This window comes from Pituophis catenifer, unplaced genomic scaffold, assembly GCF_029215685.1.
Source record: "Pituophis catenifer annectens isolate HBS135680 unplaced genomic scaffold, rPitCat1.0.hap2 SCAF_2, whole genome shotgun sequence".
NCBI classification, from domain to species: Eukaryota; Metazoa; Chordata; class Lepidosauria; order Squamata; family Colubridae; genus Pituophis; species Pituophis catenifer.
The window spans coordinates 39,309,633-39,331,564 of record NW_027256882.1 but is presented as its reverse complement, the minus strand read 5'-3'; the positions used below and the strand labels follow the sequence as shown (position 1 = coordinate 39,331,564).

Sequence of the window (21,932 nt, the reverse complement as noted above, 5' to 3'; positions counted from 1 at the left end):
AGAGTTTAATACTATTTTCGTATTAATACGTAAAGAAATATATTATATATTCTGTTGATGACCAAAAGCATATATGTAGAATGTTGTGTGGGTTTGTAGGTGGTGGGGTTTTGTTTGTCTTTGCCTTTGTATTGTCTTTATATTTTTGTTTATATTTTAATAATAAAAACATTTATAAAAAAAAGAAAGAAAGAATGCAGTCTCATTGACACAGGACTCCAAAGAGGAAAATTGACAAGAGGATGAGAGAGGTCTGGGTGGACAAGGAAGATTGAAAAGGAAAATGAAGTTACAGCTGATTTTGCTTGTATTGGCAATAAGAGGTAATTAAAAAGTGCTGACCGAACAAGAAAGAGAAAAGTGGAGTGAAGGAGAGGAAGCGAAAGCATATTGAAGGAAAGGGAGAAAAAAAATCCTCCTTTGAGTATTTGAGGCAAAGAATGGAAATGATTCAGAAAGGGAAGCTGGGAGAAATTGCAACAAATTCTATTTCCCCCACAGAATAAAACCATTTGCTGCAGCCAACTCACCCCAGCCAACTCACTGCAGGACAACTCACCAACTTGCTGCGAGACAATTTAACAATTCAACTTAATTATTTAAAACAATTAAAACATTATTCTATCATCCTCTTGTCAATTTTCCTCTCTCAAAAATTGTGTTCCCTCCTTTTGCATCTTTCTTTGATGATTTTGTTCCATAATTTCTTTGATATTAGTATAACTCTTGTCCAGTCCCATGGCAAGTTGACCATGGCAAGTTGTCTCGCGGCGAGTTGGCTGCGGCAAGTTGGCTGTGGCGAGTTGGCCGCGGCAAGTTGGCTGAGGTGAGTTGGCCATGGAAAATTGGCCATGGAAAGTTGGCCATGGAAAGTAGGCCATGGCAAATTGTCATAGACCAGGAGTGTCAAACTCGATTTCATTGAGGGCCGCATCAGGGTTGTGTTTGACCTCGGGGGGGGGGGGGGGCAGGGTAGACATGACCAGCTCGATGTCGGGGGCACCTGTGATGGCCCAAGTGCTCTGCCAGCAAAAATGGGTTCCCAAGTTCCGTTTCCAGCTACAACAGCCTCCTGCAACCCTCTGCCAGTAAAAATGGACTGGAAACTTTTGGAAAAAGTTCAGAGAAGAGCAATTAAGATGATCAAAGGCCTGGAGACTAAAACACATGAAGAATGGTTGCAGGATTTGGGTCTGGCTAGTCTAAAGAAAAGAAGAATTAGGGGTGACATGATAGCAGTATTCCAGTATTTGAGGGGCTGCCACAAAGAAGAGGGGGTCAAATTATTCTCCAAAGCACCAAAGTGGAGGACAAGAAATAATGGTTGGAAACCAAGCAGAGAGAAAACAACCTGGAATTAAGGAGAAACTTCCTGACGATGAGGACAATTAGCCAGTAGAACAGCTTGCCAACAGGAATCGTGGGCATTCTGTCACTGGACGTTTTTAAGAAGAGACTACACAGTCACTTATCTGAAATGGTATAGATTCTCCTACTTGAGCAGGGGGCTGGACTAGAAGACCTCCAAGGTCCCTTCCAGCTCACTTTATTCTAATATCTATTATAACCTGGGGAAATAAAATTGGTCAAGATCTTTCTTTCTATGGCCTCTCCACTCCCTTATATCATTTAGCCCTGATAGAGTTCTTCAAGTTTTACTTATTTATTTCTCTACAAGATTTATATGACCCCACCCCTCCCTGAACTAAAACAGGGTGGCTCTGGGTTACATACAACAAAATAATCAAACATTTGCACCATCACCCCGTGAAACAATGAGTATTTAAACAAAGAATCCTAGATTGACAGTCTCAGAATGATAAGAGCCCGAATTCCCCTTGCTTACCTTGCTTTGAGGATCCTTTTAACAGACCCTTCTCGGTCCCCACAGTACCTACATGAGATCACTTCTGTCACAGGCCCCAAAGCGTTCATGCCCACAAAGGTAAATTCTTCGCCATAGATACCAACAAAGGGAAGGTCTTCTTTAAATCCCCTATTCAGAGAACTTGCATTTCTTCCAAGACGTCTGCTGCTTTTTCTTCTGAATTTTGGCAGGCTGCCCTGTTGTACCTGCTACTTATCAGCTGTGCTGGGGGCGGAGAGGAGAATCCTCTACTTCCTACTTTCATTTTTTTTCGTTGGAAGTTTGCCAAAATATTTCTAGGTACGGTTGCCAGGAGATGGGGGGGGTGGGCTAGGTTTTTCTTTGGAGGGTTTAACTATGCTAGATCATTTTTTCCAACTTTTCTTTGTTGTATTTTTTTTGTTTCATTCTTCATGACAATGTTTTATCTGATAATATTATTTTTTTCTGATTTATTTATTTGGTCTTTTCTTTGGCTGTAAGTCAATCAAGTAGATAAGGCTCAACATTCCCAGATCCTCCAATCGCTCTTCCTAGCATTTAGTTTCTAATCTTCTTTTGAATCTATACCCTCCACTTGCTGCCATGGGCTCAGTGGTCTTATCAGTCCAGTTCCTCAAATGGGGCACAGCCTCGGACACATGGACTGATGCCAAATGGAGAGGACTTATCATTATTCCCATGATGTGGAATGCACTGTTTGCTGAAGCCTATAATACCATTTATCTGTAGAGATTCTCAGTCATTCAGGTCACGGTTGTCTCAAAGGTGGTTTTTCAAAATTGGACTGTTTTTTTTTTTCCCTTGAGAAAGAAGAAGATGTTTTGCTTCTCATCCAAGAAGCTTCATCGGTTCTGGCATGTTGGTGGGGGCTATGGAGTTCTGACAGGATGTTGGTGGGTGGGGTTGGAAGGATCATATTTCTTTGCAGCCTTCTGGTCTTAGCTCTCTCCCTGAGAACACTTGAGGCCACTTGGGAGTTTATCTATGCCCTCCAGGCAGTGGTGGGTTTCAAATAATTCCACCACCGGTTCACCAAAAATATGAGCACGCACATGCGCAGGAGGACTGGGTTCTACTTTCCTTTACTACCGGTTTGCAGTGGGGCTGCGCGCTGTTCTGTGCAAGCGCAGAAGTGTTTTGATGATGTCAGGGTTGGTGGGCGTGGCCTCCCACCAGTTTTACTACCAGTTCTATAGAACCAGTGCGAACCGGGAGCAACCCACCACTGATGCGTGTATGGCTTCCACGCATGCGAGCGCGCACAGCTTCTGTGCATGCATGGCTTCTGCCACACAGCAAGGCTTGACCGAGCAGCCTTTCGGGGCCTGCTCCCCTCCATCTCTGCTCTCCGGGGTAGCGGCTGCTTCTCTCTACACTGCTGGGAGAGTATTTTGTGCAATTTAGCAGCTGTGAGCCACCACTTTCCTCTAAGCCCCATCCGGAAAGCGCTGCGGCACAGAGAAGCAGCCATGTTGAACACGCCCCCCCCCCCCGCATGCACCCCACCCTCCCTGCACATGTGAGCACGGCCCCACACACACGCCCCATCCTTGTGCATGCACATGTGGCCCCCCATGTCCCGCCCCGCACATGCACGCACACGCCCTCTGCATGCGCCCTACCCTCCATATATGTGCGGCAGAGACCTGACGACCAGCTGCCCATCTGGAGGTGCGCACGCATGCGCGGTGGAGCTGAACTGGGGCGACAGCTCACGTGCCCTCAGAGTGGGTGCTGCGTGCCACCATGGCTGTATACTTTCTCTAGGCATTGTATATAATACCTAGGCATTATGCAGAATGATAAGAATTATTTAGGCAAAATATGAAAAGAGGCATAAAAAGAGTCATGAAAAGGGTTAGACTTGGGGTTAGGGTTAACCCGTCTTTATTAAAAAAGATGTATATGAAAATAGAAAAAAAAAAAGCAAAATAAAGTACAGAGCTTTCTTACTGAAAACAAACAAGAGAAAAAGACCAGTATTGACTAAAAGTCTGAAGAGATTCTCTGTCATCCAGGTCATGGTTTGTTTGTTTGTTTGTTTGTTTGTTTGTTAAATTTATATACCGCCCTATTCCCGAAGGACTGGTTGTCCCAAAGGTGCTTTTTCAGGAGGCAATTGGACTTCCTTGATTTTCTTTGAAGACGTTTCACTTCTCATCCAAGAAGCTTCTTCAGCTCTGACAGGACAGTGGGGAATGGAAGGATTTATATTCCTTGCGGACAGCTGGTAATTTGCATCCTTTTAGAGGGTCCTTGAAGCACTTGGAGGTTTATCTGTGTCCTCAGAGTCACCTGAGTAGTGCTCCTGATTCCTGTAGTCTGCAATTTTTTCTCCGGAAATCCATTCCTACTCCCACACCATTCAAAGGGCGTTCATCCCAAATTGGATAACTACACAAATTAGATAGATAAACAAATAAATAAATGGCACAATCTTGCAACAAAAAGAATTTTCCATGTCTGGCTGGAGAATTCTGGAAGTTGAATTCTGCCCATCTTAAACTAGCCAAAATCAGAAAATGCTGCTCTGGATGGTTTAAATAGGCTCTTTCTCGTCTACCATGAAAATGGAGCTTCCTTGAAGCATCCTGAGAAAGAAACAATTGACTAGTCTTTTTATGTGCTCCATTTATTATCCATCCAGAGCAGTGTTTTCCAATTTTGGCAAATTAAAGATGGGCAGAATTCAACTTCCAGAATTCTCCAGCCAGACATGGAAAATTCTTTTTGTTGCAAGATTGCGCCATTATCATTAATATAACTGCCCATCTCATTTAAGCAACTCTCGGTGGTTTATCAGATTAAAAACAAACAACCCTCCCAAACATAACAATCTACTTGTGTCCAAGGATAAACTAAGGATTAATTGAGTAGTAACAATAGTAGCAGAGCTCATCTCTCCCCTCCCCACCCATCCCGAATGCTTGGGGAACAGCGAGGATTTCAATACTTTGACAAAGGCCAACAAGGCACATCTTATGATGTTTTTTTAAAAAATATTTTTATTAAACAGTTTTTTTAAAAAAAACAAAAAGCAATATTAACACTTTCTTCTTTTCAACAGTTTCGTGTCAGTAATCCATATTTATACATTTTCTCTCTCTTATCCTAGTATATCTTTTATACAAATACTTCTAATATATCATATATATACAGGGGTGGGTTCTAACCGGCTTTACTACCGGTTCTCTTTGTGTGCACGCTTTGCACACAATCGCCGCGCACATGCTCGGTTCACTAACAGGCATACCAAACTTGCGCTTCGCACAAGCGCATTGTGAATCTGCCCAGCTGAGGTGTGGTAATCCGCTCTGCCGCACCTCTCAGCTGGGCGAAAAAAGCAGACATATAAGGTCAGTATAACGCAGGGGCGGGTGGGAGGGCCCAGCTCCCGAAGACAGAGAACCGGTTCGGTGATGTCATATCGTCACCGCTACCGGCTCTCACGAACCGGGCCGAACCGAGAGGAACCCACCACTGTATATATACCACTATAATGTATTATATTATTCTAATTGTTTTATTTACATTAGACATAAATGTACACCCAATTTCCTTTCCACAATTTTTGTTTCTTCCTATTTGTTCTTATATTTCTACTTATAATTCAACCGTTATTTAATCTTTCCTTATCCTTTTTTCCCTTTTCCTCCAACCATTTATTACCATCTCTCCCAGACTAGGTAGTATTCTGTTTCCTCTTTTTCTTGTATCTCCTTCGTAAGCTTATCCATTTCCGCACACTCCATGATTTTTCTAATCACATTGTCTTCTGATGGTATATTGTTATTTTTCCAGTTCTGAGTGTCAACTATTCATGCTGCTGTAATTATGTGAATGATTAAATACCATATTTCTTTTTCATATGACCCTGAAATTATTCCCAGTAAGAAAGTTTCTGGCCTCATTTCTATGTGTTGATTTATAATTTCTTCTATTTGTGTTTTAATTTTTTGCCAGTATTGTTTAGCTTTATGACAGGACCACCACATGTGATAATATGTTCCCTTTTGGTGTTTACATTTCCAACATAGTGGCTATTTAATTAGAAAGATAACAGTGGGATCCTTGGTGCTCTCTGAACTTGTGTCACGGTTGTCTTGATTTCTTGCATACATTTCATTATTCAATCAGCTGTCTGTCTTGGCGTACTGTAATTCTCACCTTCTTAGAAGATGATGACAAGAGAGATGAACTTATTACACATATAGAAACATAACACAGTGATGTATCATGGATGTTACATGGAAATGTGAAATTCCCCAGAAGGTCCAGAATTGCTTTGTTAAGATAGGATCTGAAGATGGAACCTCAGGATTACAACTAAAGACTATATGGCCAGTAACCAATTTGGATGTGCCAGGAGAGACTACAAACAGGTGCTTCTGCAATGAATACTAGTCAAGCCAAGAGTTCCTTCTCTGGATGAGGTTGTGTTATCCAGTTATCCTACAACTTTCTGGCCGGCTGCAGAGAAAAAGTTTCTCCAGGGAACACACGGTGCTATCCGCCCCTTTTCCATTTATATATGCACAGAAGCCTTCTCCTCTCACTAGAAACCTGCAAAAAGAACAAGGAGTTACTATTTGCTGGACAGTGGCAACTGAGGGGAGAAATTAGCATTGCAGGAATGATCTTTACACGATGATACCCAGATTTAGAACATAGAGAACATCAGCCAACATTGTGCCTCCAGGGTGCACTGGATCAAATTGATTATGGAGTCTGGAGTTAGTTTTGTCTGACAAATATGTCTGGAGGAAACATGACTGGAGGGCAAATAAATACACCATGCACACACACAAAGCAGAAAGCATCCATTTGGAGGCATATCTCATTCTTGGAAGGAGATAGGTGGACTTCAACTCCCAGAATCCCCTAACCAGCATGGTTCGCTGGAGAATTTTTATTTATTTTATTTTATTTATTTTATTTTGAATTTGTATACCGCCCTTCTCCCTGAGGACTCAGGGCGGTGAACAGCCAAGTAAAAACATCAAGTACAAATATTAAAATACAGTTAAAATATACATATATAAATTTGGCCCCATTAATTAAAAACAATAAACAAAACACTTAAAAACACTTAAAAAATTAGGCCAGCCCGGCTTGCTGGAAAAGGAAGGTTTTAAGGGCACGGCGGAAGGCACCGAGGTCTTGGATTCTCCTTATCTCTGGAGGCAATTGATTCCAGAGGGTAGGTGCCCCCACAGAGAAGGCCCTCCCCCTGGGGGTCACCAGCCTGCACTGTTTGGCTGATGGCACCCCGAGGAGGCCCTCTCTGTGGGAGCGCACGGGTCGATGGGAGATTGTCGGTGGCAGCAGGCGGTCTCGAAGATAGCTAGGCCCTATGCCATGGAGCGCTTTAAAGGTGATAACCAACACCTTGAAGCGCACCCGGAAGACCACTGGGAGCCAGTGCAGCTCGCGCAGGAGCGGTGTTACATGGGAGCGCCAGGCTGCTCCCGTCACTACCCGCGCGGCTGCATTCTGGACCAGTTGGAGCCTCCGGGTGCTCCTCAAGGGGAGCCCCATGTAGAGAGCGTTACAGTAGTCAAGGCGAGAGGTGACGAGGGCATGAGTGACTGTGCACAGGGAATCCTGATCAAGAAAGGGCCGCAACTGGCGGATCAGGCGAACCTGACAAAAGGTCCCCCTGGTTACAGCCGTCAGATGTTCCTCCAAGGACAGCTGCCTATCCAGGAGGACTCCCAGATTGCGAGCCCTCTCTGTGGGGGCCAACGACTCGCCCCCAATAGTCAGTGATGGAGTCAACTGACTATATCGGGATGCCGGGAGCCACAGCCACTCAGTCTTGGAAGGGTTGAGCCTGAGCCTGTTCCTCCCCATCCAGATCCGCACAGCCTCCAGGCACTGGGACATCACTTCAAGGGCATCGTTGGGGTGGCCTGGGGTGGAGATGTACAGCTGGGTGTCATCAGCGTACTGGTGGTATCTCACCCCAAAGCCACGGATGATCTCGCCCAGCGGCTTCACATAAATGTTGAACAGGAGGGGCGAGAGGACCGACCCCTGAGGCACTCCACATATAAGAGGCCTTGAGGTCAACCTCTGCCCACCTGCCAACACGAACTGCGACCGGTCGGAGAGAAAGGAGGAGAACCACCGTAATACGGTGCCCCCCATCCCCAACTCTTCCAGCCGGTGCAGCATGATACCATGGTCGATGGTATCAAAAGCCGCTGAGAGGTCTAACAGGACCAGAACAGAGGAACAACCCCTGTCCCGAGCCCTCCAGAGATCATCAACCAACGCGACCAATGCCGTTTCCGTGCTGTGTCCAGGCCTGAAACCCGACTGGAACGGATCTAGATAGGATGTTTCCTCCAAGAATTGTGGAAACTGTTGTGCGACCACACTCTCAACAACCTTCGCCAGGAAGCGAAGGTTGGAGACAGGACGATAGTTGGCCAATATTGCCAGATCCAGGGACGGCTTCTTGAGGAGAGGCCTCACCACCGCTTCTTTCAAGGCGGCGGGGAAGTGACCCTCACTCAACGAAGCGTTGATAACACCCTGGAGCCAGCCTCGTGTAACCTCCCGGGAGGCCAGTACCAACCAGGAGGGACACGGGTCCAGTAAACATGTGGCCGCACTAAGTCTCCCCAAAATCCTGTCCACATCATCCGGAGTCACAGCATCAAACTCCTCCCAGGTAACATTCTCAAGACTATTCCTCATCACCCTGCCCTGATCTACCCAGTCAGAGTCCAAATCCCCCCGGATCTGAGCGATTTTGTCATACAGGTATTGTCCGAAATCCTCCGCCCTGCCTTCCAAGGGATTCTCCTGCGCTCCCGGATGGAGCAGGGAGCGGGTTACCCTGAACAGGGCGGCCGGACGATTCCCTGATGACGCAATAGAGGCGGAAAAGTAGTTAAACTTTGCCGTCTTTATCGCCACTAGGTAGGTCTTAATATGCGACCTTACCAGTGTTCGGTCAGATTCAGCGAGACTGGCCCTCCAACCGCTCTCTAGGCGTCTTTTCCGGCGTTTCATCTCCCTCAGCTCCTCGGTGAACCAAGGAGCCGCGAGGGATCGACACCGGATCAGAGGCCGCAAAGGCACGACTCGATCCAAGGCCCCACCAGCCGCCCGACCCCAGGCAGCTACCAGGTCCTCGGCCGAGTCATGTGCCAGATCTTCAGGAATTGGCCCAAGCTCCGTCTGGAACCTATCAGGATCCATCAGGCGCCTGGGGCGGATCCATCTAATTGGGTCCGCCTCCCTGCGGCGGGGTGTAGCGGTTTGAAGGTCCAGACGAAGGAGTGAGTGATCTGACCATGACAAGGGTTTCATGTCTATATCCCCTATAATAAGACCACTCAACCACTGGCCAGAGACAAAAATCAGGTCCAGCGTGTGTCCCCCCCTGTGAGTGGGGCCATGAACTAACTGGGTCAGGTCCATGGCCGTCATGGAAGCCATGAACTCCCGAGCCATCTCTGACGTTTCACCAACGGACGGCAGATTGAAATCACCCATGACCATAAGCCTGGGTGTATCAACTGCCACCGTGGCTATCACGTCGAGTAGCTCGGGCAGGGCCGTTGCCACGCGGCAGGGAGCCAGGTACATAAGCAGCAAGCCCATCTGAACCCCATGACCCCATCTCACAAAGAGGGACTCACACCCGGCAATCTGTGGCACAGTGGTCTCCCTCGGACCCAGACCTTCATTAATAATAACCGCCACCCCCCCCGCCCCTCCCCTGGGCCCTCGGCTGATGGAATGCTCTGAAGCCTGGTGGACACATCTCAACCAGAGGGACCCCTCCCTCCGGGCCCAACCAGGTCTCCGTAATACCCACCAGGTCCGCTCCCCCCTCTTGAATAAGATCGTAAATGAGGGGGGCCTTATTTACCACGGACCTGGCGTTGCACAGCATCAGCCAGAGGCCCAGGCCCAGAATCCTTGAAGAGTTCTTAAAGTTGCCAAGTTTGAGAAACAATGCCTTTTTGGAAATAAAACTGCAATTTTATGACCATCTGGGCTGCTTACAAAAATATCAAAATTGGCAGTAGAAACATCTGCTCTTGGAGGTGGTGTATCATCTCAGCCATCTGAACTTCTCAGTCCATTACAGCTGGCCAACAGTGCAGGCACCACCAGATGTTAGATACTATTGCCTGATTAATTCTCTTCTTCCCCCCACCCTCTGCTTCCCTTTCTGTGTCTTATATTTTGGGGGAAGAAGAGTAGCCAGAAATTATCTTGTTTATTATTATTCTTTCAGCCACTCAAGGTGAAATGTGATGCATATAAATGCTTGAATAGGTAAACAGCTCTATAAGTCCCATAAACAAATAAATAAAACATACTTACTGATTTTTAAACTCAGTGCCATTGGACCACTTCCAGGTCTGGTTGACCTCTCTTGAGAGACCAAACCAGTAATGAAACGGACGGAAAATTTCTACCCAAAAATCCTAGGAGAAAGGAAATAATATATAATAAAATCTTCATTTAACATTGGGGAAAGAAAGTTTCCATTATTTTTGCCTGACTATTGAATGCCAAAATACATCATTTTTGTTAAATTGTTTTATTTGTACAAGATTATGAAATTAAAATTAATGTATTAATTAAACTAATGTACATACACCTGTCTTTTCAGAACTATTTTAGAGACAGTGGGCTTGTCCAGCGGTGAAATCCACTTACCTTCGCTGCCAGTTTGGGCACGCTCCTGCACAATGATTAAAAACCAGGACGTAATGACATCCCGGCGAGTGGGTGGAGCCTCCCGCTGCCAGCACTACCGGTTCGGCGAGCCAGATAAAACCGGGGGGGATTTCACCACTGGGCTTCTCCATTATTTTGTGGAGATATGTACACAAAAATTGGGTCTTTGTATCCAAAATCCACTAAAAGGAGATCTATTAAATTAAGCTTTTTACTGCAATGATGTACACATATCTCTGTTTAAATTTAAAGTGCACTGCACAGCATTCAGCAGGAATATATGAGTTTGTCTTGCTCATAACGACATCCCTCCTTAAATATTTATTAATATTAATAACATCAAGATAACAAAAATGTTCATGGCAGTTTTTATGCAGATAATAAATGTACTGGATTATGTGCCACCAAGTTAATGTTGACTCTTACTGATCACATAAATTTCACCTTCTCCAGGAGGTCTTTTAGGTATTTCAATGGGGTACCAGTTGCTGCTGTAATTGATTATACATCTTGCTGGTAGTCATCCTCTTTTTCTCTTTCCTTTCACCTTCCCCAGAGTTAGAGTTAAGAGAAAGTCTTTAAGGTAACCCTCAACATATGATTGTAATCAAGCCTGCCCATTACCAGTGTATATCATAATGGTAATAAAATGGATGGGTCATGTGACTGACCCAATTTTATGACCCTTCTTGCAGTGGTCTTTAAGCAAATCTAATGCCCTGGCTGTTATGTCAATTAATGATTCGCTATGAGTTGTGGTGGTGCAGTAGTTAGAATGCAGTACTGCAGGCTACTTCTGCTGACTGCGATTTGGCAGTTCAAATCTCACCAGGTTCAAAGTTGATTCAGCCTTCCATCCTTCCGAGGTAGGTAAAATGAGGACCCAGATTGTTGGGGGCAATAGGCTGACTCTGTAAACCACTTAGAGAGGGCTGGAAAGCACTGTGAACAGGTATATAAGTCTAAGTGCTATTGCTATTGGTGTGGTTTTGCCAAAAACTGGAAGTAAGTGCCATGTTTTTGCAAAATTGTCATAAAACACCTTCATGTGACCACAGGACTTTGCAAAATTGTGTTGCCAAGTGTCCTGTAGTACCTCAAAATATGAATCCTTGTAATCTTTTTCTGGTTTGGTCATAACTTCATAAATTGAAGATTACTATACATTTATGCCTGGTCACAAGGGAAAATGAATTGAAGAAGATGAGTGTGGGTTAACAATCGGAGGAAGATATAGCAATAACTTTTACACTGATAGCCAAAAATGTAAAGGATATGCATGCTTTAATAATAAAAGTCAGTAATAAAAGTTAAGGAGTAAAGTGAAATAATTGAACTAAAATTATCAAACTAATGATAACAGACAGGACAACCAGCTGTAGAACCGACAATGAAGATACTGAAATGGTGAATAGCTTTTGCCTTTTTTTTTTTTTTAAATTTGATTTATATGCCGCCCTCCTCCGGAGACTCAGGGCGGCTTACAATGTGCTCAGCAATAGCCTTCATCCTTTTGTATATTTATACAAAGTCAGCTTATTACCCCCACAAACTGGGTCCTCAATTTACCTCCCTTAGAAAGGATGGAAGGCTGAGTCAACCTTGAGCCTTGGCGAGATTCGAACCTGCAGTAATTGCAGGCAGCTGGTCTTAATAACCAGCTTAATAACAGGGTGCCTTAGACCACTGTACTACCAAGGCTCTTAATATGAAAAACCAAGCCTTTTAAGGATCTACTTTCAACAAAGGAAGTACAGATCAAGAAATGCACTGAAGACTAGAAATGGGTAGGGCAACCATGAAAGATCTGGAAGAAAATGCACATCAAGGCCAGAATTTTTTTAAAAAATCATCAAATGATTCAAAGTGCAGGTTGTGCAAAGAGGCAGAAGAAGCAGTAGATCATCTAGTCAGCCATTTTTGTTTGATAATGCAATTTATACTTGTGACTCTGAGGTGCTTGTTCTGGGAGAATAAAATGTTCTGATTTTGATTGAGCTCGATTGGCTAAGATACATCTTCAGACCTGCAAAATGTGTTATTTTAAAACAGTGTTTCTCAACTTTGGTAGCTTGAAGATGGGTGGACTTCAACTCCCAGAATCCCCCAGCTAGCACTGCTGGCTGAGTCCTTCAGGAGTAGGGCGGTATAGAAATCAAATCAAATAAATAAATAAATAAATAAATAAATATACTATACTGATACTTTACAACACCCTAGGTTCTTAGGAAGAACTCAATGCATATTAGGGGACTCGAGGCTAAAACACACGAAGAACGGTTGCAGGAACTGGGTATGTCTAGTTGAATGAAAAGAAGAACTAGGAGAGACATAATAACAGTGTTCCAATATCTCAGGGGTTGCCACAAAGAAGAGGAAGTCAAGCTATTCTCCAAGCACCTGAGGGTAGGACAAAGAAGCAATAGGTGGAAACTAATCAAGGAGAGAAGCAACTTAGAACTAAGGAGAAATTTCCTGACAGTTAGAACAATTAATCAGTGGAACAACTTGCCTGCAGAAGTTGTGAATGCTCCAACACTGGAAGTTTTTAAGAAGATGTTGGATAACCATTTGTCTGAAGTTGTGTAGGGTTTCCTGCCTAAGCAGGGGGTTGGACTAGAAGACCTCCAAGGTCCCTTCCAACTCTGTTATTCTATTCTATTCTATTCTATTCTATTCTATTCTATTCTATCCTATCCTATCCTATCCTATCCTATCCTATCCTATCCTATCCTATCCTATCCTATCCTATTCATATGATGGCCAATACCAGCAAAAGAACTGTGCCTCCACATTGTTGTGAACAGGGAATAATAATAAAAATAACTAGACAACCCTGTGACTTCTTGGGTCATCCTTTGAGAGAAAAATAGTGCAGTCTGATATGACAAAAATGAATATTAAATTTTAGGTTGACCAATTTTTTATTCCCATAATTGTTAGGTGGTCCCTTCATCATCTAAGCCAGGGGTGTCAAATTCAATTTCATTGAGGAGTGCATCAGGACTGTGGTTGACCTCAAGGGGCCGGGTGGGTGTGCCTGACTGGGTGGGTGTGGCCAACTGGGTGGGCGTGGCCAGTTTGACACCACTACTCCAACTGCTGGCATTGGGTAGACCGGGCCAAAGCTACGTTGGCCTGATCGCATTGGGTAGACCAGGACGGCCCCATGGGCCAGAACTGACCACATTGCGGGCCAGATCTAGCCCGTGGGCTTTGAGTTTGATACCCCTGATCTAAGCTGAGTATATATCATAAATAGAAAAATAATTGTAGTGGCAAATGAACTTCAATAGAGTAGAATAGAGTAGAATAGGAATAGGAATAGGAATAGGAATAGGAATAGGAATAGGAATAGGAATAGGAATAGGAATAGGAATAGGAATAGGAATAGGAATAGGAATAGGAATAGGAATAGGAATAGGAATAGGAATAGAGTAGAGTAGAATAGGAATAGAGTAGAGTAGAGTAGAGTAGAGTAGAGTAGAGTAGAGTAGAGTAGAGTAGAGTAGAGTAGAACAGAACAGAACAGAACAGAACAGAACAGAACAGAACAGAACAGAACAGAACAGAATTCTTTATTGGCCAAGTTCTTCCTTATTGGACACATAAGGAATTTGTCTTTGGTGCATATACTCTCAGTGTACATAAAAGAAAAAAATACATTCATCAAGAATTATACGATACAGCACTTAGTGATAATCATAGGTTACTAATAAGCAATCAAATCGTACTAGGAAACAAATAAAACAATATAAATCGTAAAGATACAACAACATGATTATAGTCATAAGTGGGAGGAGATAGGTAATAGGAAGGATGAGAAGAATAATAGTAATACTGTCCTAATAAATAAATAAATAAATAAAATAAAGTAAGTAAGTAAGTAAATATTGTAGTTAATAATAGTAAATGTAATAGGACTGCTTTTTACATTTGTAAATGCCAGGACAACTCTGCAATTATTTATGATGTCTCCTTATTCCTTACCAATTCCTTCTGTGTATCAATCACAGCCAAGGAGGCATTAAATGAAGAACAGGTCTTTAAACTGAGAGACCAATTCCTTTCTTCATTTGACGTATAGAAACATTTTCCTCTGTATCCAATCCAGGAATCTGGGCAGGCAACATTTTGGCTTTCAAGGAGAGGACAAGGCAGATATGTTTCTGTTTTTTTACCTGGAACTAAAACAAAAACAATTCAAACAATTAATTACAATACTGAAAAAAGTCTGAATAGTTAATATTAAGCTAACTCACTTAAACTGAAATTACAGAGTTTTTTTTTAAAGGCAACCGAATGAATTCATCTGTAAATAGAGGTAATCCTCACTTACCAACCGCAACCACACCTGGAACTGGCAATTGCATTGCTACAACACTGTTGCAAAGTGGGGACAAAAAATCACGTGACCCTGCCCAACTTATGACGGCAATTATTTTGTCAATTTCAGCTGCACTTGTTAAGCAAATCATGATCAGTTCTTAAGTGCAACCTTACATGACTGCGACTTGCGACTTCCGGCTCACTTCCCAATGATGTTGCTAATTAGAAGCTGGCTATCTTCTTCTTCTTCTTTCCTAGTGTATTCCCGCTTTTATGACTCTCATCCCATAACTAATTTGGGGTAGTGTTGCGGTGACTGGATGGAGCTGAGCATTTACTGGCCGGATGCCCTTTCTGACGCCATGTGGAGTTCACAGCAATTTTTTTTTTCTTTGCGCCCGGGGAGAGAAATATCTGCTGCTACCTAGGATTGAACTCACAACCTTCAGAACGGGAGGCGATTAGCTTCACCACTAGGCCACCACGACGCTCAATCGGGCTATGACGGTCACAAAAGGCAATCAGGTGACTGTGGAATGCTATACCTGTTGTAAATGTATGCTAGTTGCCAAGCAACAAATTGTAATCACATCAATGTGGAGCTGCTGCAATGGCTACAACCTCAAGGACTGATCATAAGTCTCCTTATTCAGAGCTGCCTTAACTGGGAACAACGGCTGAACAAGTGGTCACTAACTGAGCACTACCCATATACGCAAACATGTATATAACTTTATAGATTTGTATCCTGAATATGTAAAAGCAAGTTCATTGCACATTTGTCAATATAGAGAAAATGCATGATAAAGTGTATTATGGAGACCTAGCAAGGGTCCTAGAAAGAGTGCAGAGTGTAACGGGGAGTTAATTTGTTAAGTGAGACTAGAAAAGTATCTGGCAGATTTCTAATTAAAATGGTATGAAAGGTGCTAATGCAATCAATTTGAGAAGTTCATTGTGGTTTTATGCTGTACATGAAAAAAAATAGCAGCTTTCATTCTTCAGTAAACCAATTTACATAAATATTAATATGTAAAAGCAAGTTCACTGCACATTTGTCAATATAGAGAAAATGTATGATAAAGTATAGAGTATTTTACATGAATATGTAAGATGATTCCTGAATGTAGGGCGGCTCACAATGCATTTAAAACCATTATAAAAAACATTTAAAAATTAAAAACATTAAAAATATTAAAACTCATTCACACCATTCATGGCCGGATCTCGCCGGATTGCAAGAGTGAGATCAACGGCCCCAGGCCTGCCGGAAAAGCCAGGTCTTCACCGCTTTTCGGAAGGCCAATAGGGTGGGGATGGTCCGGACCTCAGGAGGTAACTGGTTCCAGAGAGCTGGGGCAGCCACAGAGAAGGCCCTCCCCCACGGGCCTGCCAGCCGGCATTGTTTAGCTGACGGGACCCGGAGGAGACCAACTCTGTGGGATCTTACCGGTCATTGGGAGTTACCCACTTTTACTCAAGTTTTGGTAATTTATCCATGTTTGGGAAGCAGTAAATGAATTAAATAACTAAATATGGAAGTGAGAGTTGAGTTTGTTAGGAGAAACATAAAAGTAGACTAGCTACTGCAAGAAGCTGGCTACTGCTGCTTGGTGTAGTGGTTAAGGCATCAAGCTAGAAACCAGGAGACTGTAGTCTTGTCTTAGGCACAAAGCAGGGGTGAAATCCAGCAGGTTCTGGAGAACTGGTAGCGGAAATTTTAAGCAGTTCGGAGAACCAGCAAATATCACTTCTGGCTGGCCCCAGAGTGGAATGGGATTGGAGATTTTGCAGTATCCTTTCCCCAGGAGTGGGGAGGGAATGGGGATTTTGCAGTATCCTTCCCCTGCCAGACCCACCAAACCACGCCCACCAAGCCACGCCCACAGAACCGGTAGTAAAAAAAATTGGACTTCACCACTGGCACAAAGCCTAAAGCTAAGTTCAAATTCAGCCGTGAAAGTTGGCTGTTCTTGTGCCGGTCCCTCTCCCTCTGCCCCAGAAAAGAGGTGAGACCAAACTACTTCCAAAACCATGAAATAGGAATGCCTCATTACTTACCAGCCAATGAAATTATAATAATGATGAAAACGACCACAACAGCTGCCGCTATAACGAATTTCTTGTCTGCAATGCGCTTACATAGAACTGAAAAACAGAAAACAGGAAAATATTAAGAGATGAAGTTCATGATTTTGTTATAATTGTTTAGGATTATAGTCACACAATGTCAGAATATTCATGACTGGAAAGACATGGTAACAAGGTCAGCCAATTGGGAGCTGGGACAGACTGGAGCCAGGGCGTGTCTTAGACTGCAGCTTCTGATTCTGTGCAGAGAATTGAAACTGAAACTATTCAGAGTGAGTGTGTGTTAAGCTCTCTACTGTATTCTGTGTGTGTCAACATGTCTGCTGATCTGAGCTGAAGAATCAACTGTTGGTATTGTAAATATACTTTATGTGTTATTATGAATATAAAGAAGTTAATGAATCCAGCTGATTCAGTTATCTGTGTGTGCTTCTGGATTTGATTTTTGCAAGAAACTCTTGATACACAATGTCATACTACATCAGACAGGCAGGCAGGCAGGTAGATGAAGAAAAAATTCATCCACTACTAATGCCAATATTTGCCCTTTATGGCAAGAGACTACATTTACCCCAAATGACTGGCTATAATTTGTATGATGTTTTTGTGTTCTGTATCTTAGAACTGCCTCCTTCCGGCTTTTAAATAAATAAATAAATACATAAATAACTTCATTGTCATTGTACGTGTATACACAGTTTACCCATACAACGAAATTCACTGAACACCCAAAGACCAGGTCCAACACACATAGCAATGCCCACACACACTCCCACCCACCACAATTCTCTACCCCTAAACCACCCAAACATCCATACAACAGACCAAGTAATACTGTCCCACAGCTCACTGATGGTGGCCCTTTAGTTCATTGTTGAGTGCAATTATAGCTCTGGGATAAAAACTATTCAGAAAACGTGTGGTCCGAGTTTTAATTGTTCTTTATCTTCTGCCAAAAGGCAGCAGTCCAAAAAGACTGAATGCTTCAGCTGGCATATAAAACTGTAAGGCAGTGGAATTAGGAAAGGAATCCCAAGACATCTGGAGAGTTTTGTTTGGAGAAGACAGATAGATGTGTTTTGCGCTTGTTGACCACCATGTTTGTGGTTTGACTTGCACCTGTTGATCCCATCACAGATAAACCCTGAGTGTCTCTCATCTCCCCTCCCCTTTCCCTCCACAAGGAACAACAGAAGAAGGCAGACAAGAGTGCCTCCGAGGAGGACAGAAGCCCAGCTCTGGTGTCTGATGTGTGTGGCCTTCAGGTTTCTTTCCCCACAGAAGAAATCAAGTGGATCTGGAGTGGCCAATAGCCTACACATCCTTCTCACATTTGTGGGAGACACAAACTCAATCTCATTGCTCTTAAATGCCTAACATCCCTGCCAGAAGAAACAGCTGGCAATACTTGTGAGCGTGTCATGTCCAAGTCCAAAAATGTAATATCACAAATAAAGTTATAATCAGTGGTGGGATCCTGCCGGTTTAACAACCGGTTCGGTGATCGCGTGTTTCGGTCCGCGCGGGTGCTCAGTTTTGACAAAACTGAACTTCCGCGTTACTTCTGAGGACTAACACAGCAATCCGCTCTGCCACGCAAATCAGCTGAGAGGATAAAGGTAAGCAAAGCGCGTAGGGGCGGGCAGACGGGCCCACCTGATCATCCGAGCGAACTGGTTGTCTCCCAGCTGATCATCAGTGCTACCATGTCGGCTGAATCCCACCCCTGGTTATAATACTGTAAAATAATACTGCCTTGAAAATGGGAGATACCAAGGTAACATGGCAATCACACCAAAGCTTCAGTGTTGGCCTTTATGAGAGGGTTTTCTTTTCAAAAAGAGAAACAGCCTCAACTTTGATTCATCAAAACCAGGGGGGGGAAAGAATCCTGGTTTTTAAATCCAGTAAATTTAGCACAGCTTCATTCACTTTGTCTTATTACACCCCCCCCCCAAAGCTTTTCAAGCTTTTCAGGGTTCAAGGGAGCTGTCTGTTTTTACCAGCATTTCTTGCATGCTTTGTATCAGAGCTTCTGGAAGAAGATGCAGTTGGCACCTCAGAAGTCAACAAATCAAAATATCCAGAATCTCCTGACCCTAAAGGAAGGCAGAAAACAATACAGATGTGGTCCAGTTTTCTTATTAGGAAGATATTGCCCCAATTACCCAACTAGTAATGTGAATAAAAGAAAGGAATCATACAGAGTCAGATATATGAGCTCTAAAGGACCCTCTCTATTCACATTATTATAAGGGGAAGACGGGCTTAGATACATGAACTCTGAGAGAACCTCTCTATTCTCATTATTATAAGATAGAAAAGTGCTTATTGGAAATTACATTAACAAACAGTTAAACTTCATTAAGTGGTAATATATCTTCTGATGAAACCTAGATGTCACGGAAGGACAGCCATATGGAAAACATCTGAGTGACCTCACTGTGAATGACAGAAAGACCTATATGTTACAAAGAGTTACTTAATCCAATAAATTTACCCAAGGACAGCAGTAACTCTCCCATTAACAACTACAAGTACTTAAGAAAAGTTGTGTAGCTAAGATAATTTTATAAACTAAAATTAATGGTTTAAGTAATTAGATGAACATATTATCCAATGTATGTAACCATATAGGGAAAATCGGATGTATGATCTCATGTTAACCATATATATGGAAAATGCATGATCTCACTGAATCCTTTGTCTTGGAAATGTATAAAAACAGAGATATCACAGTTCAAAGCTTCAGGTACAAAACTGACTCTGAACCTTGCACAATAAAACTGTCTCTGGCTGACCCAGGAATGTTGTTTGGTCTCATCATTCCACAACACTAGGGCTCCCTGATCTGGATTTCCCTTCTCTAACTCCAACTGCCAAAAGTCAGTGGCAGGATTTCTGTCCTGAATATGACATGGGAAATTCACCAAAGGTGCAATGTTGGTTTTGTGTGAGGTTTTTCTTAAGAAAGAAAGAGAAAGAAAGAAAGAAAGAAAGAAAGAAAGAAAGAAAGAAAGAAAGAAAGAAAGAAAGAAAGAAAGAAAGAAAGAAAGAAAGAAGGAAACCTCTCCTCAAAACAAGAGGTGAGGGAAAGAATCCCGTTTTTAGGTGTGGCCCAGCTCCAGCCATTTTGTTTCATTATTTCCCTCTTCAAAATTACAAAGGATCCCAACCAGGGGTAAAATTCTGGGAGAACTGGTAGTGGAAATTTTGAGTAGTTCGGAGAACCGGCAAATACCACCATTGGCTGGCCTCAGAGTGAGGTGGGAATGGAGATTTTGCAATATCCTTCCCCTAGGAGTGGGGAGGGAATGGCGATTTTTCAGTGTCCTTCCCCTGCCACACTCATCAAGCCACACTCATCAAGCCACACCCACCAAGACATACCACGCCCACCAAGACATGCCCACAGAACCGGTAGTAAAAAAAAATAAATTTCACCACTGGTCCCAACCTTTATTTTTATCAGCATTTCTTTCCCTCTTTTTATCAGAGTTTCCAGAAGAAGATGCAGTTGTCACCTTAGAAGTCAACAGATCACAATATCCAGAATCTCCAGAATCTCCTGATCCTAAAGGAAGGCAGAAAACAATACAAAAGAGACATGGTCCAGTTTTCTTGTTAGGGCTACCTGCCTTTCCCGGTCAAAAACAATTTGAACTCATATTTTAAGTAGCTGAAACCTCACAAAATCCCCAAGTCTTGCACTGCTGAATGTTCACAGGCAGAACTCAAGGTGACTGTCAAAAATCTCATGAGTGTTGATCATCTTGCAAGATTTCAGGTGATTATATTAGGGGACGGTGCCCAAGTCATATGACAAAATCGGGCCTACATCTGGGATATTTCCACAGGAGTTTTTTGGTGCACATTGGAAAATCTCCCTGTTTTTGCATAAGCAGCTATATTTGTTACTGAATTCTATCTGAAACTGACATTCCACTATAGAATCCCAAGTGTGAAAGTCTCTTGACTTACTCAATGAGCCTCTTAAAGCTTAGAAGATTATCTGGAAGAGTTTTCTCAGATGCTCTTCCTGCTACTTAAATATTTCAGATTTAAAATATTTGGTTCCAGTACAACCTTGAGAACCAAGGGTGACTGAAGAAAACAATCCTACCTCTCAGTTCTCCCTAATTCTAGCTTGAGTCCAGTCATCTCCAAATTTTGCAGATCAAAACTTTTGCCCACTCAAGTTTGCTATTTCAATTTATGCCTGCCTTACTTATTGTGATTCCTCTGCTTAGAAGAGGAAACCAATGATTTTAGCCAAAAGATTAGTTACCATAGTTTTAGGAGTATAAGACCCTCCAGACTATAAGTCGCACCTACCTTTTTTGGTGAGGAAAACAAGAAAAAGAAATCTGCCTCTGCCTCCCAGCAATTTTGCCTTGTTGCAGCAAACAGCCAACAGCCTGCTTTACTTTCATTTTCAGCATAGCTTGATTAGCACAAGAAAAAAAATCTGCTCCCAGCAATTTACTCCTTGCAGCAAGCAGCAGAGGCCAGCACAGCAATAGGCAATGGCAATCCCTGCAGCCTGAAACTGCTGAGAGTCGGGAGGCAGATCCAACCGACAACTTGTGCTAATTAGGCTTTGCTGAAGCTGAAATGGGCTGTTTCTTCTTGCTGCTCGCTGCAAGGAGGTAAATTGCTGGGAGGCAGAGGCCAAAGGGTGGGGGCCAGTGGGTGGGCAGGGCTACATTCGGTGTATAAGACACACCCAAATTTTCACCCCTTTTAGGGGGAAAAAAGGTGCATCTTATACTCTGAAAAATACGGTAAGTTTTTCTCTAATTTTGTCCTGCTTTCTTTACTTCTCAGCTAGGTGGAAGAAAAACCTGAATGCCTCACCTTTAATTTCTCCTTGCATCTTCCAAGACATAATTGTCTTTGTTACAAAAAGAAAAAATAAATCAAAATTCAGGCT

At 43.1% G+C, this 21,932-nt stretch overlaps 1 protein-coding gene across 1 annotated transcript; it reads right to left on the bottom strand.

Moving 5' to 3' along the window:
- Positions 1-5,976: 5,976 nt before the first annotated feature.
- On the bottom strand, positions 5,977-21,907 carry LOC139309383 (C-type lectin domain family 2 member D-like). The gene is made up of 7 exons (XM_070933446.1): positions 21,857-21,907; positions 20,457-20,573; positions 19,003-19,098; positions 16,970-17,056; positions 14,570-14,760; positions 10,220-10,323; positions 5,977-6,433 (listed from the first exon to the last, which is right to left on the bottom strand). Exons 1-7 carry the CDS (start codon positions 21,885-21,887, stop codon positions 6,310-6,312), a joined length of 750 nt encoding a protein of 249 aa, XP_070789547.1. The 5' UTR covers positions 21,888-21,907; the 3' UTR covers positions 5,977-6,309.
- Positions 21,908-21,932: the final 25 nt, after the last annotated feature.

Excerpts from the sequence above, each read along its gene's own strand:
- LOC139309383 (XM_070933446.1), bottom strand. The coding sequence starts at position 21,887 with ATGTCTTGGAAGATGCAAGGAGAAATTAAAG. Across the intron at positions 14,761-16,969 it reads TATTATAATTTCATTGGCTG|GTAAAAAAACAGAAACATAT; the intron begins GTAAGTAATGAG and ends TTTTAGTTCCAG. Across the intron at positions 6,434-10,219 it reads GGCACTGAGTTTAAAAATCA|GTTTCTAGTGAGAGGAGAAG; the intron begins GTAAGTATGTTT and ends TTCTTTTTGCAG.